Consider the following 26,373-nt stretch of genomic DNA (forward strand, 5'->3'; position numbering starts at 1 on the left):
CACTCCTCAAATCATCACCCTGAAAAAAGGCCCCCCACATATGAATCATCACTGGAGAAATAGCCCTTTGAAACGCTCTGCTTTCAAAACATATATCAGACTCTCATCTTACATCACTTTCCTTAGTCCTAAACATGGGTCAGTCTTTAAAGACAACATGAAAAGTCTTTACAACACATTTAACTTTGGTAATGTGGTATGTTTTAGAGAGAAATCTAAAATATCCATGAGATTTGATTAGATCTTGAAATATAGACAATGGTGTTATTTTCTCACTGCCCATGCAGCCATTGTTATGTAAGCAGAAAAGTCAATTCAGAGACAGAAGTTCATATATTTTGATGAAAGCCAACATTTCTTTTCTTCTGAATTATGTGTACTAAAGAGTCAGTTTGATCATGTTGGAAGATACCTGTTCATACACAATATCATGCCAATACCTGTATAACTTAAATTGCACAATTAGTAATGAACCAATTAATCTTTTGATATTTGTCCATTTTAGAGGCAAATGCAGTATGTCTGTTAATAGCTGATATTAGTGATTGTGATGCCTGAATTAATTTCCAGTGCGTTTTGGATAAAGCAATATGGAATTTCACTATCTACCGTTTCTGTTATTAGTCATAACATGAAAGTACTTATCAAAATATTAGTATCAGCCAGTATTTTAATACTTGTGCAACAGCGTGTACTAAAGAGTCAGTTTGATCATGTTGGAAGATACCTGTTCATACACAATATCATGCCAATACCTGTATAACTTAAATTGCACAATTAGTAATGAACCAATTAATCTTTTGATATTTGTCCATTTTAGAGGCAAATGCAGTATGTCTGTTAATGGCTGATATTAGTGATTGTGATGCCTGAATTAATTTCCAGTGCGTTTTGGATAAAGCAATATAGAATTTCACTATCTACCGTTTCTGTTATTAGTCATAACATGAAAGTACTTATCAAAATATTAGTATCAGCCAGTATTTTAATACTTGTGCAACAGCATTGTCAGTGAATAATGCAGCACTGTCAATGAATTATGCTTTATTGATGCATGTTTTGATTTCAAGTACTCTTCAATGAATTGACTAAATATTGTGAGAATGTGTTCTTTAAATTACAAGAAATGTGTGGAGCAAGTCTTATTTGCTATCATTAAATCATATATATCATGTATCCTACTCTCTAGGTATTGGCATTTTCAAGTCGACCACTAGATACAAACATACCTGGTAGGGGTGGAAATGCAGGGTGCGATACATGGCACACGATACGATAATATCGCGATTCTGTGATAATCGATATATTGCTAGACAATTCTATAATGATACATCACGATATCTGTAATATTAGTATCAGCCAGTATTTTAATACTTGTGCAACAGCATTGTCAGTGAATAATGCAGCACTGTCAATGAATTATGCTTTATTGATGCATGTTTTGATTTCAAGTACTCTTCAATGAATTGACTAAATATTGTGAGAATGTGTTCTTTAAATTACAAGAAATGTGTGGAGCAAGTCTTATTTGCTATCATTAAATCATATATATCATGTATCCTACTCTCTAGGTATTGGCATTTTCAAGTCGACCACTAGATACAAACATACCTGGTAGGGGTGGAAATACAGGGTGCGATACATGGCACACGATACGATAATATCGCGATTCTGCGATAATCGATATATTGCTAGACAATTCTATAATGATACATCACGATATCTGTCTAACTATGAAAACAAAATACCTGTGAAAAGGTTAAGTGCAAGTTTTCTCTCTTTATTCAAGTTCAAACTGTTAGAAAGCAAATTTAACATGCTAAGGAAATTAATCATTTTATTCTTGGACTTACTAAAAGCTTACACTTTTCTTTGTGTGTAAACTAACACGTTTAACTGCTTATCAACTTTATATATAGCCTATATATAAACCTGGTACATTTCAAAATTTACCTGGAGTGCATTCTCAACCTTTCCTCTCCTCTCATCATAAAAATGGAGCCCCACACACATGACGTGCAGGGGGGAAAAGCAATTCACATCGCGTCTTTTGTGCGCTCAGGTTCGTTATTTCAAATGTAGACACGCAGCAAGCAAACACACTGCACACTTCAGCGCGGCATTACGGCTCTGAAGAGGTTTTGTTTCATCGTCCATGCCATAGATGCAGATGTTACTACCGGTCGGTGCCCTAACGCGCACTTGTAATATCTGAGAGGGAGGTAGAGCCATCCAGTTTTGTTGACAAAACTCTCTCGCTCATATAGTGAGGGAAATTCACCTGCGATCTGAGCAGAGAGGTTAGGCTACTCACAGACTCAATATGCGCTCTGCAATAATAACGTCATCGATGCCTACAGTCCATGCTGATAGCTGTTCCGGGGCAGTTTTTTATCACACATTTTTTAGATGCTGGGAGCAGGGAAATCTATATAGAGTGCCTTATTGTAGTAATATATTGTAGTAAATTGTAGTATTGTATTGTAGTAAAATATCGGTATTTGGCGCCAGATATCGATTCCCGTATCGCATGAAGGACAATGATATATCGCCATATCGATATATTGTCCCACCCCTAATACCTGGCACATTCTGCATTGTCTTTTGTTAATTTTTTTTCTCTCCATACTGTAGCACACACCTTTTATGGTACAAAGAAGGGTACTAATTAGTTTCTTGCTTTCTGTTAAACACACAGACTGGCCATTTCTTTCAGTGCTTCCCAACATGCAATCACCTGACCTGGTCTTTCTCCTGCAGGTTTACTCCAGAGCCAACGAGCAGGAGCCCTGCGGCTGGTGGTTGGCGAGGGTGAGGATGATGAAGGGAGAGGTAAGTCAGGTCCAGGTGTGCAAGTGAGCACATGTTTGATCAGATGTGGGTTACGGGGTCTGTATTTCAAGGGTTCTGTCTCTCATTATTCACTCTGTTGGCCTCTGAAGTTGAGTCCAATGTGAATATATGAATATTGATTGAGGGTGTTTCAGGTCTTTTTGGGTCTAGTAGGCCTTTAACACACACATCTGCAGCACTGACCCAGTTACCCATAAACACTAGAGTGATCTCATTTATTGAGTCAGACTGAACCCCCTGGTGATCTAATAGCAGATCGCCTTAAGCTCTAGAATATGCATTCAGTATGCATGAGCAAGATAAACAACCGCAAAATGTAGGTCTGTTTAAAGACATCTGGGATCCTCTAAATGGGTCACGCTTAGGCATCAGGTTTAACGAATGTTCTGGGTTCATATGCTGTCATTGCCAGAAAAATATTTTGGACTTGTCCCTTTGCATTAATAGTTGTTCCAAAGAGTATGACTGTATATTTATGAATGTTTTTATTGATGGACAGTTTTATTAATCTTTAATATGAATTATTTTTAATTATAAAGAATAATCAATTATTATTTAAACTTGTGTATTTTAACATATATCCTGGTTCAATGTATTGCCCAGTTGATCTAAAGTGAAAGTTAATTCATTTAATTTTATTTTAAACTGAGGGACACATCTAAAATATTTCTTGTAGTAACCATGCCACAGAGCTTTGCTTGAACCTGGCGCATTATTGATCGGTTCTAGTAAAATGCTAACATTTACAACATTTACTATATAAATTGCTGCTTTTCCTTTTTTTGATACACACATAGAAGTTCATTAACACTGCTTAAACTCCTCAAAGCTTATGTCTGCTGTTCACTGTTCCCTGGCAAGGTCTCGTTCAAACCTGCTTCCACACACATTTTGGCTAATTAGGTGGATTGACAGGCAGAGCTCTCATAATGTTACATACAGCACTGGGGAACTGTCTTCTCCCTCTTGCACACTTTCTTTCTGATACTGGGGCAGTCAAATAATAGGACGAATTTAGACTTGACTTTTGACTGCATTCTATGCCACTGAGTGTAGTCGTGTGTTACTGCTGATATGAGATGTGGCTGCTCTGTGTTATTATAGGGTTTGTTTTTAGTCTTCAATCGATTTTCTTACTTAATACTTAATGTTGGCTTAGAGCTTCTCTCTGCAAGATAGCTTCAGTAACTCTGAGCGTGTGCTGTGCTAATGCATCTCATCACATTGACTAGTTACTGGCATTTTGAGCTAGTGGTCTAGCACAACAAAACTGTCTTTGAGCAGCTTCAGTCTGTTTGCGGTGTCTTTAAAGTGGTGAGGGTGTGAAAGAGGCCATTGTGACTTGTGTAATAAACAGTCAGCTGCTCATTACCACAAAATAAACCCAACAAGAGCCAGATTCAAAGCTGACTGTACAATTATCCTGCTTATTACATAGCTACTTTCCAAATTGGCATGAACAATTGGTTTAAGGTTAAATTATTTTATTAAATGGTCAAATACACATCTTAACAGTCATTATACAAAAATATTAGATTCAAGAATGCCGTGTTTGTGTAATCAAAAATATTCCAGAGAGTAATAATTGGTATAATAATCCAATGTAACTACCGAAACTATTAACTGTGTTCAGCATGCAGACATTGGTTTGTTTCATGAGTGTGATGGGCATTGTGATGTATTTTAAATATATATTTTTTCTGTTCAGTTCTATGTGATTGAATACGCAGCCTGTGACGCCACATACAATGAAATTGTCACATCGGAACGAATCCGGCCAGTCAATCCCAGCATCCCCTCCTCTGAAAACACCTTTTACAAAGTCCCCATCGCTGTACCCGAGGATCTCAGAGACATGTAAGTCACACATGCAGTCTTCTGATAGTCCACTTTTTAGTCACATACTGGGTTTCTACCTCGATGTCAACCTCAACAAACTGTGTGTGATAGGGCTGGGCAATAAGCAATATCATATCGAGATTGCAATAAGATTTGTTGATAACTATGATAAACTCTGGAGATTTTTACCCAATATGGATTAATCGCACAGCAGGAATAAACATGACATAAGCCAGTCAGTGCATGTCACTGGTAAGTCTGCATGTTCTGCGTGTCCCTTTGTGAATCAGTGGCATGCTTTCAACTGCTACACAAACTCAAACACACTGTTTTTGGCTTCTGCCGAAAAGCGAGTCATTTCACAAGCTTTTCACCATTTCATTTGAGAAAAGCTACAAACTGAAAAACTACTGCACTGAAAGATCTTCACGACAAACCACCAAAAAATAAAAGTTCAGGTTAACTTGAAATGAAAGAAATACAATTATTGTATGCTAAAATGTACTACTACTAATAATAATAATAATGCTCCTACTAATATTTTTAAGAAATATCATACAACTAAGCTATTTTTCATCCATGATTTCATTTCCACATCTTATTTGACAAAAAAATCCAACTGCAATGTTTTGTTGTAAATTAATTAGTTTTATTTGATTACATTTTAAAAGATTGATTAAACTGTTAAAGTTTTATTCATTTCTTTTCAGTTTTTGACGATAAGAGTAAAAAATTAAATGAGAACACTGAATTTAGGGGAAAATAAAATGAATTTCATGGGTCCCTAAATTAAATATATTTCGAAAGATTTAAATGTATTCTTTTCTATTCTGAATGATGCAGCTGTTTGACCGAGAACATCCACAAAGACTTCAGGAAATCAATCGGAGCCAACTGCATCTTCTACAACACCTTTACACACCAACTTATTGTCCTGGTCAGTGTTTAATTCTTATTTACACTCTCATTGTGATACTGAAAAATACATTGTGTCTTAACCAAATCTGTCTCTTTCTCATCAGTCCACAAATGAGTGCACTGTGAAACGAGCAGCCCTACTGAGTGACATGCACTTCCGGAGTATTCGCACCAAACTCATGCTTATGTCCCGTAACGAGGAGGCCACTAAACACTTAGAGGTACACAAATACACATGGGGATTTTTTTGTTACTCATTTTACTTGCAAAATACATTAGCCAGTCCTAACAGAGAAAGTTGCATGTGAAGATATAATAGCTAGTTTGAGATTATTGCATTGACTGTTAATCATATCCACTTGACCAATTAATAGAAATAGTACTTCAGACTTCTTGTTATACTGTTGTTTGTTAGTGCAATTCTTTTTCTGTGTTTTTCGTTTTGTTTTTTTCTTGTCATTATGTGCTTGTTCTTGTCATGCTGGATTCCCCCTGTGGTTTAATTAAACAGACAACCAGCTCAACATTTGCATGTTTTTGTGTGTACTGCAGACGAGTAAACAGCTGGCGTCTGCGTATCAGGAAGAAGTGAAGGTGCGTGAGGAACTAATGGGTCTGGCCATCGGTTCTCACGGTGCCAACATCCAGCAGGCCCGCAAAGTTCCCGGCATCACTGCCATTGAGCTGGAAGAAGAGAGCTGCACATTCAGGATCTATGGAGAGGTATTTATCTTTTCTTTGAGTTCATCTTGTATGATTTTTATTTTTTATAAAGATACATGTAAGACAGCAGTGATTTTGATGGGTTGTTCTTTCTGACTCAAGACCCCAGAGGCTGTGAAGCAGGCCAGGACCTATCTGGAGTTTAAGGAGGATTCCTTCCAGGTTCCAAGGAACCTTGTAGGTCAGTTGCTTATTAGACATATTTCGTTTAGGACTTCTGAATGCAGTTCATTTGTGGACAGACCTTAGCTAAGCATAAATTCTGGAAATCTGCCAAAGCCCAAGTGTTCTTACCCAGTGATTTTCGCTCTCTTACACAACAGGCAAAGTCATTGGCAAAAATGGCAAAATTATCCAAGAAATAGTAGACAAATCGGGCGTGGTTCGAGTCCGGATCGAAGGGGACAATGATAAAAAGCCGCCCAGGGAGGAGGTAGGCAGGCAGGGGGCTGGCAGAGACAACACTGTCAGCAGCCAAGAGGTGAATGAGCCGCCCACCTGATACAACAAACCTCTCACTGTTACAGCTAAATAAAACCTCAGTGAGGAAAACAACACAATATTAGTAACAAGCTGTTTATTTTCATGCAAGTGTACACACATTTTGAGCATTTTTAATAATTTAACATCTGAGATAGCTTCTGACTTTACTGACATCACAAATGTTATCCCTCCTTTTCCTTCGTTGTGCAGGGAATGGTTCCCTTTATCTTTGTTGGAACCAAAGAGAACATCAGTAACGCCCAGGCCTTGCTCGAGTACCATGTGGCCTACCTTCAGGTTAGTCAACAGGCATGAAGGGTGTTCAGTCTCTGAACTGATGGCAGTTGCTGAAGGGTGTCTGGAAATTCCCTGTTTGTTCTGTTATTGTTCAAGACTCAAACGTTTTCAAATGTTGAAACATTATACAAAGATATATTGAATTCATTGTGCCATACTAAAGATTAACTTTTGAAATGAACTGTCTCTTGACTGGTCAGCTGATCTCCTCCTTCATGGGAAGCTGTTGGTCGAACTTAACCACCAACTGATGCTAAAAATACCCCCATTGGGGGTAGATTTGGTGGGGGAGCAGGCAAAGTGTGGATTACATGCTGTCTACCCAGTCGCTTCTCAAAATAGCCATTTCCTCTCTCCATCCCGGTCCAGCTGTACCACGTTGCCCTCCTCTGTCAGCGTTCAGCTGCTGTTTCAAACCAGCAGCTGTCACACGTTGCAATTGTTTTCCCCCTTTTGCACTTAAAACCATTAATTAATTTTTTTTTATAATTCTAATATTTTGTTGTCTTGTATATTATAATATTATATTGTATAAATAGATAGTATTAGCATAGATAATATATTGTATAAATGGATAATATCTATAAATAGATATTAAACATTTATTTATTCATTTTCCCCCAAAAAATATTATTATATTTTATCTGGTCTTTTATTATATATTATTTTATTGCTATATAATATATTTTAATATTTTCTTATCATATATTGTATTATATATGTATTAATTATTTTACATATTGTATCATATTATCTTATATATTGTCATAGATAATAATAGCATGTTTTTCCCTATTTTGCGATTAAACAAAAAATAGAAATGATTACATTGTATTACTTTTGTGAGCTCTATTCCTGTTTTCTATAACTCTGCTTGTAGTTTAACAGCAATGCGTGACAGTGCTTTCTGTCTCTGGGATTGATAGGAGGTGGAGCAGTTGCGTCTCGAGCGCTTACAGATTGATGAACAGCTCCGTCAGATTGGGGTGGGATATCGCGCACCCCCCAGCCGCTCTGGTTCAGGGGTCGCTGGCGAGCGTGAACGCGGTTACCTCACGGACGAGAGCACCAACTCCCTGCAGACCACACGCACCTATGGAGGAAGAGGACGTGGACGCAAATCTAACAATGCATACTCTGGCTATGGTGAGATGCAACTCCCATGATGCTCATATGTTTTGGACAGTCTGTACATTAAATTATCAATTTCATGACGTATAACAAGATTTCGGGTACAGATCGGTTAAAGGATTAGTTCACTTCCAGAAAAAGAATTTCCTGATTACCCTGGATAAAAGGCAGATTTGCTTTTATTTTGCTCTAAACCACTAGATGGCGCACTTGTCTAAACATCTACATAAACCTGGAAATTTGTCGGATCCTTGACGAGATCTTGACGTGATCCTTGAAGTTACAGTATAGAGTAATTTCTGTTCTTGATCTAATATTTAATGTTCTATTTTGAACGAGTATTATCTTTAATGTTGTGCAAAACATATTGTCTTTAGGTGAAGTATTTGCATTACTAAATTTTGCTCCATGCATGTGGGTCAAAAGGTTTGTGTTGTTTTTTTTTCCTTTTCTTTATTTTTACAAAATAAACTACTTTTTACATGCATTTTCCATATAGGGTGCCCCGTTCAGTGTTGGGCAGTAACTAGTTACTGTAATAATATTACTTTTTGCAGTAACTAGTAGTGTAACTAATTACTAATAAGATTTCAGTAATAATATTACAGTTACCATCCATAAAACAGCTCGTTACTTAGTTACTTTTGATGCCTGAACCCCTACTGATTTGAAATCGAAGAATAAAATAATTCCTAGGTTTATTTTCATAATTTTCACGACTCGCACAGGCACATGAAGTCACCAGTGCATCAGGAAAGCTTGGAATATGGAAAAGCTTACATTCAGGGGATGGAAATATTGCCATTACACTGATTTTGTGATCTGAACGCAGATGTGGAATTTGTGGCATTACTTTACACTTGTACCCACCCACATCCCTCTGTCTGATCCCCATATTAATTATATTACTATAATTAAAAATCTTATGAATTTATGTGATTTCTTTTGATAAAATACTTCATGAAATATAATCATAGCTACAATTAGCTTCAAGCTACACATAACAATTAATACAACACGTTTTCTTAAGTCACCATCAATCACCATTGAGTGTTTGTAAAAACTGCGATCTGACTGCGATCCAGTGTAGATTCTGGTCAAATGGTGAGGCAGAAATAAATTGTTAGTAACATTTTAGAAGAATTGTATGGGGAAGATACACAATTACAACTTCTGTGGGGCATGAAGGAAAAGTAATGTAACTAGTAGTGTAACTAATTACTGTTGCCAGATAATAATAAGTAAAGTAATAATATTACTTTTGAAAGGAGTAACTAGTAACGAGTAATAAATTGCATTTTTGGAGTAACTAGCCCAACACTGGCCGTGTTGTACGCTATATATAATTTATATTGTCATTTGGGATTACTAAAAATCATATGCAAACTTTATATCCATCCTGTAATATTTTTGTGAAAAATTACTACAATAAATGGGACTCATTGACCCCAAATGGCTTCAAATAATAGTGCTATCACATCCTGCTTTTAACGCAGTTGTCGGAAGTAAATATAAAAATGGGGTGTTTATTAACTGAATGATTGTCACTGTAACTGTGACTGTAAAAGAATTGCTCCGTAACAATGTCTTTCTGCAGGGACAAACTCTGAAATGTCAGAGACAGAAGAGATAGGAGAGCGGGAGCCCAGGCCAAAAGGTGTTGGAGGAGATGACAGGGGTTCCAAGCGTGGAGGTCGTGGCCGTGGCTCCAGCACTGGTAGGGGCCGGGGAGGACCAGGGCCCCGAAACACTAACACTATCAGCTCAGGTACATACTGATTGCTATTAATAAAAACGGTCTTAGAGTCTCAGAATTTCTAGAGCGAATATTAATCTTTTCTTTTCTTTTTTTTCTAGTTATGATGTAAAAAACTTAATTGGATAGAAGTAGGGATGCACCGATACCACTTTTTCCAGTACTCGCCCGATACGATACTTTTATTTTTGGTACTTGCCGATACCAATATTTTTATTGCCTTTGTACATTTTTTAAATATTGGGTACAGAAACCAAAAGGGTATGTATAATGTTAGTTGGTTAACTTAATTTATCAAATAGATAGTCAAACCAATATTTATTCAGACACCTTCAACATTTCTCACATTATCACAGTTTATTCGCTATAGTTTAGAAAATGGTAATAAAATATGACAAGAACTCAGAGATAAACTGTCAGAACAAATTCATCTTGATAATGCTAGATAATTCTGATAAAAAGGTATGTAATACATACCTGTCTCTCTCTCTCTCTCTCTCTCTCTCTCTCTCCCCCCCCCTACCATTAAGTAACTTGTGCATTGTTTTACTTACTTGTTTTTGACATATCTGACCAAACTACAAACTTTCCAATGATGTCTGTGAGAAAGGTATATTCACGCGACAAGCTCGCGCATCTGCGCCACCGCGTCCTCAATCCACTGAGTGTACTTTGTTTATCAGCTCGCACACACCAGCTATACAGGCGTTAATACTCAATGTTTAACATTATATTCATTGCATACATATACTTCGTAGTAGACATCCATAACTCCTTCCTGCTGTCTGTTGTCAGTGTTTCTTTGTTTGAATATGGCGCTTATCACATGCTGTGTGGTATCGGCGTTTGGTATCGGGGCATTTTAACTAAAAACGGTACAGGAGGCCAGTATCGGGCCCGATACCGGGTGCATCCCTATTTTTAAGCAAAATCAATAAAACTTATAGGGTGAAATGACTACAAATTACTTTTTTTTTTTTTTTTTTTAATGCTTGGTAGCCTAAGCATGCAGTCTCCTGTTTATCATAATTTGTGCCCTGCTGAACATCTGTGTATTTGTGTACATTCCAGTTCTCCGAGATCCAGACAGTAACCCGTACTCTCTGCTGGAGGGAGAAGGTGAAATAGGTGGTGATACAGATGCCAGTGAGAGCATGGGTGGCACTGACCGCAGGAGACGTTCACGTCGTCGCCGTAATGACCAGGAACCCAGCCTTATGGATGCAGCTGCTAATGAATCAGACAGTCAGGCAGCCGCCAGTGAGAATGGACTGGGTATGACAAAGTTTCAGTTTATTTTGATGCACACAGGTTGATTAAGATGACGGGGCTAAAAGTTCTCCGGCACCGTGCCGGATCTCTGGCGTGAAAAAAAAGATAGTCGTCCTACATTTAAAAACACTTGTTGATATCACGTTAGAGATCATGAGTTCGCCTACCAATGTATGAGAGGAACACAGCTTTCACTCTCAACCAAACTAACATTACTAGCCAATCAGAAGTTTTTGCTTTTATAAACACGAGACGCACATTAGTATCCAATTGCAGAGTCGCAGCTGATGAATGGAAAAGAAGCCTGGGTCTCGAGCGCGACACATTGAAAAAGCTGCGAGGCGCAATGGTCAAAGATTTCCATCTAGCGTAATCTATATTTACATAGAAAAGCTATTAAAGGGGTGGTTCACTGGGTTTTTTTCTAGGCTTTGTGTTTATGGGGTGCAGTCTAACATGTTAATGCTTTGTTTTTTTAAAAACGCATTATTTTTCACATAATTTACCTTTTATTCCACACCTCTCTGTCCCTTCTCTGAGAAACGGGCTGATCATTTCCTTCTTTTATGAAGCCCCTCCCTCAGAAATAGGCGATGGGCTCTGATTGGTTAGCTAGCCCAGTGTGTTGTGATTGGCTAAACCGCATCTAGCGTGAGTCTAAACGCCCCTCACCTCGGCAGCATGTGCTCCGGTTGTATTGTAAACAACTGCATCGTTAATATCGCCTATCAGTTTGAGCCCAATTGAGAAGCAGAGGATATTATTGAAGAGGATCGTGCAGAACTTATGCACGCAGAGCTTTTAATGGTAGGCCTGTGTTTTTTGTTTGTTGTGGTCTCATACTTTTAGATACGCTGTTATTTGTAAATGCTACTGTTTATGTTAGCTTTTTATATACAGTTTTATCCTGATTAAAGCTTTAATACAGTACTGCAACTGCACGCGCATCCGGTCTTTGCATGTGGCCAAATATTGAAATTAAATGGATTTAAACGTTGAATCATATGAAACATCACCAGGCCGTTGGCGCCCTCTGCAGGTATGTTATAATATAGGCATATTACATTATGAATTTAACAGTGTTGTTCAATAAAACCATGTACTTAGTTTTGATACTTTATTTGAGGCCAATTATTATTGCCTAATCGTTACTTTATAGATAAATATAGTCATATTAAAGCCTGTTTTTCCACTTAGTTCTATTTGTATTACTAAAAAATATCAGATTACTCACTTGTCAAAATAATCAGTAGATTACTTGATTAGCAAAATAATCATTAGTTAAGCACTAGGTTAGTTAAAACATTTCAAAATTCAACTGCATTGGTTTACTTTTTGTGATTTAAAAGACAAATATTTTGTCATTTGAAAATTTCTTAAAGTATTAAAACATTGTCTCGTTCTAGTGAACCAAGTATCTGCATTTTGTCTCACCTTGTGAGCGAAGTGTATTGTCACACCCCTAGGGTCTATGAGTGTGATAAAGCTCATAATTTTCCAAGTGTATTATATAGCTTTCATTCTTCAAGTCAATCATATATTCATGCAGTTTGAATATGCAACAACTTTGCCATAGTATCCTTTCAAATGTTAAAGTTGCCACAGTCATTGCATTCTTTGCATGTGCTGCACTTTATTTCTACCATTTTGTTTTATTAGAATTTGAAAGATAATAACATTGATAAGTGAGATCTGATTTTAGTCCTTGAAAACCAAAAAAGTAGTGCAAGTCATTGAAAGTCCTGTCATTTTATTTGGCAGTATCTGTACAAATCCTGTTTAAGCGACCAGTTCTTGGACCATTTTATTGTTTTTGTTGTTGTTAATTGAACTGAACTTTGTATATTTCCTATTTTATATTAATTTCATAGTATTTAATTTACCTTTATTTATTTTGAACAAAACAGTTTCAGAAATGTCATGTTTTAGATTGTAGGTCATCTTGTACCCTGTCAAGGACAAAGCTAACCAGCAAAACTTGATATCAAAAGCATCCTAAATGTTACATGTGTTTGCACCATATTGTAGTGAGTAAACATTCTTGGTATTGCTGTTTCAAATATCCCACCATAATCTGTAGTCTGAGTTTGTTAATGGCTAATGCAATGGCAGATACGTTACTAGTTAGTTTCAAGGAAAATCATTTTCTTGTTTTGTTTGCCAGATAACCCCGTGTATGTGTCCGCCCCCGGAAAAAAGTTCTAAACTATTTTTGTTAGTTACAGTTTTTGATTTGTTAGTTTGTCTTAGTTAATTTACAAAACAAATGACCGTAAATAACATAAATGGTGTGCAATGCAACAGAGAGAAAGCGGCTTCTGTGCGTCTCTCTTCATTTGTTGTCTTGTTATTCACTGGTTGGCTGCTCCACAGTTTTGTTTAGTTTTTTTTAAGCACCTGACTATTTGGAAAGAAAGTGGTGATGTGATATGCAGCTAATGTGGTCAAATGATGTAGTTCTGCTTTTTTGGGGGGTTGGTAGTATTTCTTGCAAATGTTTTTGAAAGAAGTCGCTTATGCTTACCAAGGCTGCATTTATTTGATGAAGTAAAAGTAAAAACTGTAATGCTATGAAATATTACAGTTTTAAATAACTCTTTTCTATTTCAATATATTTTAAAATGTAATTTATTCCTGTGGTGGCAATTTTTGATCAATTTAATGCAAGTGTTCATTTTAAATTTTACTGGCCTCTCTTTAAAGATTCTTTTTTTTTTAGTTTAGTCACTCAATGGGCTAAAATTGTCTCCGGAATAAAGAGAACATCATCTATTTCCAAGGTAATGGCAACTGGAAAGCTACTCTTGTACAACAGAACCTTTGATCGGAATTTAGGCAAAAAGTTACATTTGTAAAACAGGAGTATCTGTATACTTGAGAGAGCATTATCAGAAAAGACTAGGAAGATTAGGAAAGCCTTGGGGTCATAAAGAATCATCAAGGAAATTTGCTTGATGGGAATTTCTTGTGGCTCAGAAGATAAACTGAAAATAAATTGGTCATTGCATCTCATGCTCTCTTTGTCTTTAATTATTTCTCTCAGAAGAGGAGGGCAGGCCCCAGCGCCGCAATAGAAGCCGCCGCCGTCGTAACCGTGGCAATCATCCTGAGGGAGGCTCCACCAGCCCTGACAGACAGCCAAGTGAGAGAGTGGGAAGGGTTCAAAGATGTAGGAGCAAAACTGACAGGAGGGGACTACAGAGAGTTGAAGATTCATTTAAGCTTTTAAGGCTATTTTCCTCTTTGTTATTCAGCTTTAGTAGAGAGTGACAGGAAGTAATTGTTGAGAGAGAAGGGACTGGGATTGTTGCTGACCAGATCTAAACTAGCAAAAAACTAGATTGTAATTGGTGATATTTGCAGATTTGGTTGGCTTTTTTGTGATGTTAATTTCACAGTCATGGCCTACAGAAGGTGTGAGATATAAATGCAATTTAAAGAGTTTGCTGTAGGTAATTGGATTACTTCGCTTGTTTGATCACTTGCTGCTTTTTCCCCCTCAACCTGACAACTGTTGCTCTCTCTGTTGATAGTTACTGTTGCTGACTTCATCTCTCGTGCCGATTCCCAGAGCAGACAGAATCTCCCAGGGAAGAAGGAGGTGACACAGCACACGTCCCACCCCAAGGTCTACAAATACAACAACACAAAACACGCCTCAGATTAAGACTGCACAATTTGGGGAGAAATTTAATTGTGATTTTATTTCATATTTTAAAATATATAAATATATATATGGATTATTTTAGATGTATATATTATACAGATTTTATTATTATTATTTTTATAATTATTGAGAGGAAAAAAAGCTTCAGGCTTTAAGCCCCGTTCACACCAACAACGATAACTATAAAGATAACGATATTAGCGTCCACACCAGCGAACGATATGGACTCTGCTATTCTTTAATATTGAGAATGATTTTTAGAACTATATCTTTATAGTTATCGTCCTCAGTGTGAACGGGCCTTTAGAGCCGCACAATTCGGCCAATATTTTGTCATTTATTTATCAATGAAACTATGAAATAATAAAAAAAAAATTTTGTTATTGTTATTTTTCTTAATATTAATATTTTAATATTTATACTTGCATATATTTGTGTTTACAAATATAAAATAAAATAAAAACATTTTTTATATCATAAATATTATATTATTAATATATAATTTTAATATAAATATAATTATTTTTTATAAATATATAACAAATTAAAAAATATAATAATAATAATTATAATACATTTATTTTACAGTACAACTTCACTTTGAAATATGCATTGCATATGTATGGGGTAATGTACATCCAGCCGTTGTTATCGCAGTCAGGGTCCTGATCACCCTGTCTGCGGTTATTCTGCGATAACAATCAGCTGGATGTACATTATCCTGTTTATTACACAGCTTCTTACCGCATAAGTAAATAATTAGACGCAAAATATTGATTTGAGTTGAAATATTTGAACGCAAAGCTTCTGTTAAGACAGCAGTTCAAACTAGACGGAAATTTAAGGGAAATGGTGCAGTCATACCGCATATTACACAACATTTCACCACATAAATAATTATGGCGACAAAAGATATTGATTTAAGACAAAACTGTTTTAAAATCTTACCAGTATGTTAGTTATATAATATATAATCCATTACAGTGTACAAAACAATGGTCGCAAAATGGCAGCAGCTGCATTTGTATGAAACGAAAGAGTGAGTCCGCGATACCAGGATGACATAATTAAATAATTGTACACATAATATTGAATCGAGTTTTAATATTTTATTAGCTAACGAAACGCAAAGCTTCCACCAGCAAAAACTGTTCCTAGCAAGAGTACAGTGCTGACTTCAGTTACCCGGATGAGCCTGTTATCAGCTTTTACTAGGGATGTAACGATTCACTCAACTCACGATTCGATTCGATTCACGATTCTTATTTATTTTTTTTACAAAATTAGATTTAAGACAAATTATAAATTAAAGTGTCCTTTTATTATTGCTTGGACAAAATGCTGCACATTTCTTTGTGAAATTGAAATATAACACTATAATAATATACTAATATAGCACTTGCATATTACTGCTCTTTTGTTGGTTTTGATTGCTTCTATTGTCCTCATTTGTAAATCGCTTTGGATAAAAGCGTCAGCTAAATGACAAAATTTAAATATAATGTAAATGTAAATAACAAAACTACATTGCAATTTTAAAACAAGCCCCAAATCAAATAAATAAGTAACACAAATAAAAGAAATCTCTTCATATAAACAAACTAAGGCTTTGTCTGTGCTCTTTCCATTTAAAATTAGAGGCAACCACTGCATTTTAATCTTGATCCAAACAAAGATGCTGCATACATGCAACATGAGCAGTTTTTAAACTAAATTAGATTGTATAATTTCGAAATTTGAAGCAAAAACAGAATGGTTTGACTTCAGTTTTGTGAAACTATAAATAAAAATATCTGCATGAAACAGCAGAACTGAATTAGATTAACTCTCTGACAGCAGGTGGCGCTTAAAGCATTTCATTGGTTTCCACTGTAAACAAAGCAGCTGAATTTATGAATTTTAATATGCATTATACAGAGGCAAGATGAAAAGAAAAAATACCATCTAAACTTTTCTAAAGACAGTGAGTTCCCCTCAGACATGCATTCATATAAACTCCTACCCCTAAATGAATCGCGCAGACTTTTCAAACAGAGCTAAAGAGAGAGGTTGTTGAACTGACAGGTTCAGTGTTGATTCAGTATTTCAGCATCTCTTTCCCCACCATATGTGGAAGGAAGGTGGGATGAATATGAACGTGGAAAGGGGCGTGCGCACGCTCAATAGCTTCCAGCCCACAACTAAATGAACAGCAGGAGGGGATTGGTGACCCTCTGGTGTGGATGGTTAGTCTTGATGATCTAGAAGGCACTCTGGGAACAGTGAAACCATATTAAGATAAAGCCAGAAACACTGAGACAGATGCATTGGTTCACACTCACACACGCATGTACATCCAAGAGCATTATAATACTTTCCAGTTTGGTTAAATGGGGTTTTGGCCTCTTCTGTCTCAGCTGGGAGATCTGATGCTGTGGCAGAGAAGGTCATGGAGCGTTTGTCGTGTCCCTGGTTGTCATGGTTAAAGGGAGGTAGCGTTCCCTCACATTGTTACCGTCATCTTGGTTCCTGCTCTCTCTAAGTTTTTTTTCTTTTTCTTTCCACATCAGAAAAACAAAAACGATTAAAATGGAAGTGAAATAAATTATTTCTGGAATGACACCTGTGTGCAGAGTCTGGTTCCGGTTTGTGCACTTTACACGAATGGGGTGCAAAATAGGATCTGAAACTCTTAAACAAATCTAGTATTTTTCCCAGAAAATGATAAGTATAAAGAAAGAAATGGTCAAACTAGATATGATATTAAATGGATTCTCCACCCAACAATGACAATGTACTCATTTACACACCCTCATGCCATCCAAGATTAATTTGACTTCTTTGGAGGACAAACAGAGATCTTTAGAAAAATAATCTACCTTTGAGTCATTGAGTCCTCAATTGAGTTTGTAGGGATTATCATGTTTGTTTTGTGTGGTTTTTGATGCATTGACTTTTGAGGGTCCCATCCACTTAAATTATAAGAATGCGCAGCAATGGATTCTAAACATCTTGTTTTCCACAGAAGAAAGTCAAATACGTCTGACAGCATGAGGGTGAGTAAATGATGAGAGGATTTTCAAAAGTGAGTAAATGATGAGAGACCTCCCATAAGCATTAAAGGACCCTCTATAAATCCCCCAAAAAATTAACTCCTGTAAAACTATAATACTTGAAACGAAACTAGTGAAAATGGAAATAAAACGAAAAGTGTAAATTACTGTATTAAATTAGACCCGTTCATGTTACATCATATTTCTTTTTACAGCCGTTGCGCATTATAACTAATCACACGATTCTTTTGAGTTTATGAAAGCAACGGCCAATCAGAAGCGTCCAGATGAGTCCTCGCTGAAACACCGGAGTTTCGTTGTGTGTGCGCGCGCGCTCGCTGACCGAATTCTGACTGAAACTCGCGAATTCTCTCAACGTAAGCAACAAAGTGCAGAAGTATGTACGATGTAAGTAATCCATTTATCATAAAGTGTGTATACCGCTTCATTGATTATAACAGGAGTTTTGAGTGCTTAAACTCTGGCTAGCCTGAAGTCAGCGGTCTTTAATGTAAGTGTTCTTTGCTCCATTGCATAATTTACTGTTTGAATAACTGAAAATTAAAGTGTTATAATTAGAAACTTAGAATGTTTTTATTCAATTGTGATCACTTCAAATACAAATTCAGTCGTATTCAAATATTTCATGACACCATATCTGGTACTTTTCTAAACAGGTTTTTGGTGTGTGTTACACTAACGTTACTTTAGCCTTACCCTGCAGTTGGTTCACTCTCTGCCTATGGGTAAGATATTTGTTTGGTACACCAACTGATATTGAAAAAGCTTTTATCTTGGAACCGACAAACAGTCATTAGGTTATTAGGTTTTCTCAACGATAAGAAAAAGAAATACATTTAGTTATAAGAGCTTTGACACAATTCGAACACTGCTAAATACAAAAGACTATTTCATCTCTTGCGTACTGATCAAGACAGACTATGAGGTCCATGTGGGAGTGCCTCATACATCCTAAACACTCAAATCGTCTAATTTTTGGATTGCTTGGCTTTATGAAGAGGCAGACTGCAGAGTTTATTTTACGGGATTGATAGGATAACAGTATTATATTACTGGCCATATTTGCTTTTGTTTATGAATACTAAAACGCATAATGGAGGTTTAGAACCTGATCCCAGGTTCAGATGTCACGGATAAATAAGACCTTCAATTTGAAAATGCATTTGTTACCAGAGCTTAACCTACGTATGTTTACAGATTCATCACTGCAGTGTTTACGTTTTGCATCGTTGTTTAGGAAACCTTTATTATGCTCAGTGCCTACAGACCGGTTTTGTTATATATATATACATACACTAAAAATGACAACACAACAAAATTACTAAAACTTTACATTTAAAATAAAAATGGAAAATATGAATAATGAAATCCAATGGTTGTCTTTACTTTGTTGAACACAATAGAAATACACCTGCTGTATTCATAATGGTGCAGGGTAGGGGTTGTGTGACGTTTCAGAGCAAACATCTTCATCTGTGACCACCACCTGTAATCACGCAGACTGGTGCTCCACCTAGAACATTTGTCACTTCCTCCCCCTGTGAACAGCAGTGCATCGACACCCTCTGAAGACCAGGCTTCAGGCAAGTACACTGGTTTCTAGACTTGTGTAAATAATATACATCAGTTGCTTTCTGTAGTGTTCCATTTCTGTACTGTTCCTATATCTGATGACTTTTTTAAATTAAATTATTTTTTCAGATAATTAAGGATTGTTGTTTTTCTTAATAGCTTTTAAAGTGGTGGCACCGCAACAAAAATGCCTAGAAATGTTTTGTTTCTCAAATTCTCAAGCATGTCCAGATAGGGCACATTTTTAATTGTAATTGATAGAAGCACCTTTTTATATTTTTTAAATCACATTCTTGCGATCTTCTATAGCACTTTTTTTTACAGCATTTACCACACTGCTACATGTATTTAAGCTGAATGTTTTCCATCTGTGAAACCACACTCCTCTATTTTCCATCTCGTGTTCCGTTCCCCATTTTTATGCTCTGATACTTTTTACTGATACCACACCTGCAGTAAAAGGTGTGGAAATTTGCATTGTGTTCCTCTGTGCTGGGGTGTGGGAGAGGACCGGCCCTGCATGTGGGGAATCTTTTTCAGTCCCGATCAAGTTTCTCTGATTGTAGTGGAGATATTTGATCATGGCACACTCTTGTAGCTCTTAGCGGTATTTTATTTTTTTTATTTTTTTTTAAGTGATGCAATGTAAAACCTCTCTGTCTGACTCAATGTTTACAGGCTGCAATCTATCGTTTGCTTGCAAAAGATACCACTGACTCAGAAAGATTAAAATGGGAGCTTTTGGAAGATTCACAGATAAAAGCTTTTTACTCTCAAATATCCAATTCAAAAGTTTCAAGTTTATTTATCATGTGTACAATGTCAGTGACAATTTGCACATTGAAAAGCTGAGGCTAAGGCATTCTACATTAGTGCAATACAATATAAGTGCACTATAATACAAACCATTAGAGAGAAGAGAAAAAAAATGTTTGTAGTATGTGCAGTCTGTTTTTAAAGTGCAAATGATCTTTGTAAAGAAAAATAGTCACCATGAGGTATATGTGTTGTATACATATTTGTAAGGAGTGTAGTGAGTATTAAAGGGGTCATCGGATGCAAAATTCACTTTTGTTGTTGTTTGAACATAAATGTTGTGTTGGAAGTGTGTGTACACATTCACCCTATAATGATAAAAATCCACCCAGTGTTTTTTTTTTTTTATCCCTATTTTAAAATCCTCTTTCTCAAATCAGGCTGTTCTGAGATTCCTGTCAGAATGACATAGTTCTGCACAGGCCACTCCCACGATAGTTGATTGACAAGTCCGTCTTACCTTAAGACCCGCCCTGAGTGAGCCGAGAGCTGTACGCGATTGTGTCGACTCTGTTGCAGGAGAAGACAAAATGTCTCAGATTAAGCAATTGAGGTGTTTTGTTGCTGGATATAATAATGAACATAACAGTCGTCATTTACTCCGGACATCTGAGCCGCTGAAGACGCAGAGGATTAATGTTACTTTTGTTTTTTAAATGAATGCGCCGATCCCCGATCTGCCTAAATGCGTTTAAGTTTGCGCGAATCATTCATGATCCAGCTTCATCTACAGAAGAAGTGAGTATAAGGGTTTTTTTATGAATCTTTGCAAATCGCCTTTCCTAATATGTGCTAGTTAACAAGTTTCGCGGCTGAAGTTTACAGTCTGCTCGTCACCCCACGGAAGAGAGGGGCAGGGTCAGCAAAGTTCATTAGCATTTAAAGCAACACGAACTAGAACGGCTTGCTGAAAACAGCTGATTTTGACAGGGTAAAAAGGGTGTTTTTTACACTACCCCTGTAAGGTGGGTAATTTGGTGCCTTTAATGATTTCAGCTGCTCTCACGACTCTGGAGAGCCTTGTGATCGCTGATGGAGCAGCTTCCATAGTAATTTAAATTCCAATGTAATTTAAATGTGAATAACACTGCTATCTGTATTGTCATACAAAGTGGGGACAGTTATTTAATGTTTGTAGACCAACTAGAATGTAAAGTGATGTAAAACCAGCTAAATTTAGAGGGGTTGCACATGTGATCTCACATCTGCCAGCAACATGTAGACTGTAAATATCCTGACATTAACTCTTGTAAGGGTTTATGCCATGATAACTCAAAATATTAATCCATCAGAAGAGATTTTAAAAAGTGTCTTACTTTAACATGTCCATTAAGTGGAACCCTCAAAACTAATTAAATTTAATTTTGCTTAATAATAATAATAATAATAATTATTATTATTATTATTATTATTATTACAGAAGAGATTTTAAAAAGTGTCTTACTTTAACATGTCCATTAAGTGGAACCCTCAAAACTAATTAAATTTAATTTTGCTGCTTAATAATAATAATAATAATTATTATTATTATTATTATTATTATTAAATAATGTGCATGTATTTAAACATATGCCTCTATAAATAAATACAAATCTCTTTATTTATTAAAAGTGTGTGTGTGTGTGTGTTTATGTTTATGATGAGCATTCTGATTTGTCTGGATTTTCAAATGTGTTTTCCCAGGTCAGTTCATGATGGCATATCCAGCTGTAAGTGTCCAGCCAGCCTTGGTGGTGACCACTAATAATGTGATGTTAAACCAGTGGAGCAGCGGAGTGTGTGACTGCTGTGAAGACATGGGCATCTGTAAGTGTGGGGTTGAGAGAGAAAGAGGAAAAACAGGACATATCGACTACAGTCTATGTTTGTATGTGTGAAGAATGATGAGAATAAACTGTGAGCTTGTGAATGATCTGAAAGCAGTTCAATGTCATCTGCTTTTCTGTGGTAGGTTGCTGTGGTTTCTGGTGTCCATACTGCCTCATGTGTAAGACCAGTGAGGAATTTGGAGAGTGTCTCTGTCTCCCCCTGCTGGAGATATGCTTTGGTGGCATTTTGCATCCAATTACTCTCTCCATGAGGAGCAGTATGAGAGAGAGATTCCACATTAAGGTAAATACAGCATCACTATACAATTACGCAATTTTAAATAACTGTTTTCTATTGTCATATATTTTAAATTTTAATTTATTTCTTTGATGCAAAGCTGAATTTTCAGCAGCCATTACTCCAGTCTTCAGTGTCACATGATCCTTCAGAAATCATTCTAATATCCTGATTTGCTGTTTAAGAACCATTTCTTATTATTATTATCAATGATGAAAACAGTTGTGTGGCTTCATATTGTTGTGGAAATCCCAATACATACATTTTCAGAATTTTTGGATAAACAGAGGGAAGTCGTGGCCTAATGGTTAGAGAGTCGGACTCGTAACCCAAAGGTTGAGGGTTTGAGTCTTGTAACGGCAGGGATTGTAGGTGGGGGGAGTGAATGTACAGTGCTCTCTTCCACCTTCAATACCACGACTGAGGTGCCCTTGAGCAAGGCACCGAACCCCCAACTGCTCCCCGGGCGCCGCAGCAATAATGGCTGCCCACTGCTCCGGGGGTGTGTGTGTTCACTGCTGTGTGTGTGCACTTTGGATGGGTAAATGCAGAGCACTAATTCTGAGTATGGGTCACCATACTTGACCACATCTCACGTCACAAAAATATTTGTATCAGTATAATTTATTTATAATACAAATATTTGTCAGTGTGAAAAAGTCTTTACTGTCACTTTTGATCAATTTACAGTTTTTCTCGATTGCTTAAACACATTTCTTGAAACTATGCCTCATATTCTCAAAACAGTAAACACAAATCCATAACGTCTCACCCAATTCCCCAAACATCCTATTTTCAGGTCAAAATGAAGCTCTACACTCAAAACCATTCACTCTTGCTGAAAAACCAAACTTTTCCCTCAGACATCATACACAAGCTTTCAAAAACACACACACTACAACATAGTCTTACACACTGGTGAGATAAATTCAAAACAATACTACAAAAACCAGTAATAAGTTATGTTGCTTGTGGTTGTCCCCCTCAAGGAACTTTTCACATAATGAACACGTGTGTACATTTGCACATTTTTTATTCCTTAATGTACTGTACAGTACAATAAACCAAACGACAACAAAAAAATAATCTGCCCCAGCATCACATCTTTGTTCTGGGTCAGGCCAGAGAATCTCGTCAACATCACAGGCTATACTGGCCCTAGCTAGGCAGCGGGGGGAAATCCTCTTGCATGCCTGATCCACCCCTGGCATCAGCTGAAATGTCTAGTCAGGCTTCTTCCATTCCATCGTCTCTGTGTCCTACAAAAATAGAAGTACTGATTACTGTAACTGTAACATCCTTTTTACAAAATGGAAGCAGACAGAAACTCTATCTGTATGTAAGGCAATTTGATGCATGTGTTGTAACAGAGTACAGCACTCAAAAGTTACAGTAGAGTACACTGAGGTACACCTACCTGTTTTCCTCCCTGAAGGTTCTTATGATCGAGGTGACGGTGAAGCAACTTAAGTTTGGCTGAACTCATTGCCCAGCCTCCCTCATAGTCATAACCATGGACAAGGACATGGTCAACTAGTGGCACAAATTTCATCTGAGACTCCTTGTCTCCTTGCCCCTCATCTTCATCCTCCTCTTCCTTCACCTCTTCCTCCAATCCTTACTGCTCGTGCTCATCTTCTTCCTCCTCCTCCTCCTCCTCTCTGGTGTCCTCTACTTTTTCAATCACATCTCTCTGGATCCATTGTTCCAAAATTGAATGAACTGACTTGGGCTCTTTTATCTATCTATTGAAGGTTCTGATTGGTGTGTGATACATTTTGACTCTTAGTGTTTCCAGGTGGGTAACTGTGTGCTAATTGAGCTCAAGCTATGCTGACTTGCGTGAACAATATTGAATGCTAGTGCTTTCTAAATGACAACATGGTCTAAGCAATGAGAAATGAAGGTATTTGTGTGTAGAGTTTTGCAGTGACAGTTCAACAAATCTGATTCATGTGTCAAAAAGGGGAATAGTGTTTATAGTTTAGGGAAATGGGTGTGCTTTTTGATAAATGGCGTTAAGGTTTTGAAATTTTAGTTCAAAAGCCTGGTGATAGTGTTTAAGCAATCGAGAAAAAACTGTAATACATCATTGCTGAATACAAGTATTAATTCCTTTAAACATTTTAATTTGAATTTCATTTAATTTTATTTCATTTGACCAAACATGACCAAAAAAAGCACAACTCTAGTGGTACAGTTTTTGATTTGAACTGAAATACTAAATAAATATATTTATAAACAAAACTGATTTACCACAATAATGTGTTTATGATTTGGAAAACCATTCTAATGCTTATATATATATATATATATATATATATACAGTGGTGTGAAAAAGTGTTGGCCCCCTTCCTGATTTCTTATTTTTTTGCATGTTTGTCACACTTTAATGTTTCAGATCATCAAACAAATTTAAATATTAGTCAAAGATAACACAAGTAAACACAACATGCAGTTTTTAAATGAAGGTTTTTATTATTAAGGGAAAACAAAATCCAAAACTACATGGCCCTGTGTGAAGAAGTGTTTGCCCCCCTGTTAAAACTGTGGTTTATCACACCTGAGTTCAATTTCTCTAGCCACACCCAGGCCTGATTACTGCCACACCTGTTCGCAATCAAGAAATCTCTTAAATAGGACCTGCCTGACAAAGTGAAGTAGACCAAAAGATCCTCAAAAGCTAGACATCATGCCGAGATCCAAAGAAATTCAGAAACAAATGAGAAAAAGTAATTACATTATTTAATATAACTTTTTTTGCTTGCAAAATTTATTTAATGTATTTCTTCATGTATGCCGGAATTTTAAGAGAGCACATGCACAAAAGCTATAACATGTAACTGTGGAAAAGTAGAGAAAAGAAAAAAGCCTAATGTTAAATAGTTATTTTGAACATTTCTGTTTATGGTTACAGTAGCCTATGGTTTCACTGCAGAGGTGTGTCTAAAGAGAATAAACATATATGATGATAAGAAAAACGTGTGTTTGTGTGTAAGAGAAAGAGCGCAGTTTAGTATTTGCATACCTGTTTGTGGTCCTAATGTTATGCTAATGCTATTGTAAAAAGGTAGCCTAGTTGTGGTAATGTTATGGTGATTTTGTAATCTTTGCGATGTCCAATTTCCCTCCTTTCAGTTTTACACTTACAAACTCAATAGTTTTTAGCTCATAACCCTCTCTGATCAGGGCCCTTGGAATTGTCCTAACCTTCCCCCCATTATGGCACCCTTCTCTCCTACTCTCTGACTGCTGTTTGGTGACCTACTGAACTATGCATGCCTAATGTCAAATGGCAAGAGAGCTGAAGTAGAGCTTATACGTGAAAAATGCCGGAAACTACAAGAAACCAAAACCATGGCAGCCTCATAAATCCAATAAACCTTCCCAGCGGAAAGAATTGTAGAATAGCTATAAGTCTTTAAAATCAGTGTTGCAACCAAAACTATTCAAGCTATTCAAATGTTCTAGAACTAAACGTTCTAGTCCACAAAGAAGAGTTTTTCTGTTTCTGCATTGCGTTTGAGTGTGTCTGGCAATTTTTGTTTTTTGGTATATTCTACTGCTTTATTTTTTTTCCTACTGGGAATATCAAAAAAAGCTTGTTATGTCTGCAAACATCTTATATTTGTTCAGTTGGCTGATTTTGAAGAGCAAGTCTCTTCCTCACCTTTGCTTTGTGCACCAGATTTTGCATCCAGTCCATTTTTGCATCCTATATGTTAACATGGTTTACTACAATAAAGTTTCTTCATTTTCAAAGGTCAGTAGTTTGTTGAATGCATTGAGTGTATTTTAACATGTAACCATCTTAAAAATGAGATCTACTGCATTTCATTTATGAGTTCACTGGTCTGTTGTTTTAAACTTTTCTCAGCAGTTTAAGA

General features: G+C 36.6%; 2 protein-coding genes across 2 annotated transcripts in view; both read left to right on the plus strand.

Annotated features, from left to right (window-relative positions):
- The window catches only part of LOC107588194 (fragile X mental retardation syndrome-related protein 1-like), a 28,002-nt gene extending 13,063 nt beyond the window's left edge, over positions 1-14,939 (plus strand). The window contains exons 4-16 of the mRNA XM_016276222.1: positions 2,761-2,832; positions 4,562-4,710; positions 5,536-5,629; positions 5,715-5,831; positions 6,163-6,333; positions 6,436-6,514; positions 6,657-6,814; positions 7,027-7,113; positions 8,040-8,259; positions 9,842-10,012; positions 11,072-11,275; positions 14,316-14,414; positions 14,806-14,939. Coding sequence (XP_016131708.1) covers positions 2,761-2,832; positions 4,562-4,710; positions 5,536-5,629; positions 5,715-5,831; positions 6,163-6,333; positions 6,436-6,514; positions 6,657-6,814; positions 7,027-7,113; positions 8,040-8,259; positions 9,842-10,012; positions 11,072-11,275; positions 14,316-14,414; positions 14,806-14,939 — 1,755 coding nt within the window. The remainder of the gene's footprint in view (positions 1-2,760; positions 2,833-4,561; positions 4,711-5,535; positions 5,630-5,714; positions 5,832-6,162; positions 6,334-6,435; positions 6,515-6,656; positions 6,815-7,026; positions 7,114-8,039; positions 8,260-9,841; positions 10,013-11,071; positions 11,276-14,315; positions 14,415-14,805) is intronic.
- Positions 14,940-16,958: 2,019 nt separating this feature from the next.
- LOC107588195 (cell number regulator 9-like) lies at positions 16,959-23,490 on the plus strand. Its single transcript, XM_016276223.1, has 5 exons — positions 16,959-18,379; positions 19,493-19,575; positions 22,064-22,186; positions 22,332-22,519; positions 23,476-23,490. The coding sequence occupies exons 1-5, from the start codon at positions 18,228-18,230 to the stop codon at positions 23,488-23,490; spliced, it is 561 nt and encodes a 186-aa protein (XP_016131709.1). The 5' UTR covers positions 16,959-18,227.
- The last annotated feature ends 2,883 nt before the right edge of the window (positions 23,491-26,373 follow it).

This window comes from Sinocyclocheilus grahami, unplaced genomic scaffold (genome assembly GCF_001515645.1).
Source record: "Sinocyclocheilus grahami isolate Dianchi unplaced genomic scaffold, SAMN03320097.WGS_v1.1 scaffold99.1, whole genome shotgun sequence".
NCBI lineage: Eukaryota > Metazoa > Chordata > Actinopteri > Cypriniformes > Cyprinidae > Sinocyclocheilus > Sinocyclocheilus grahami.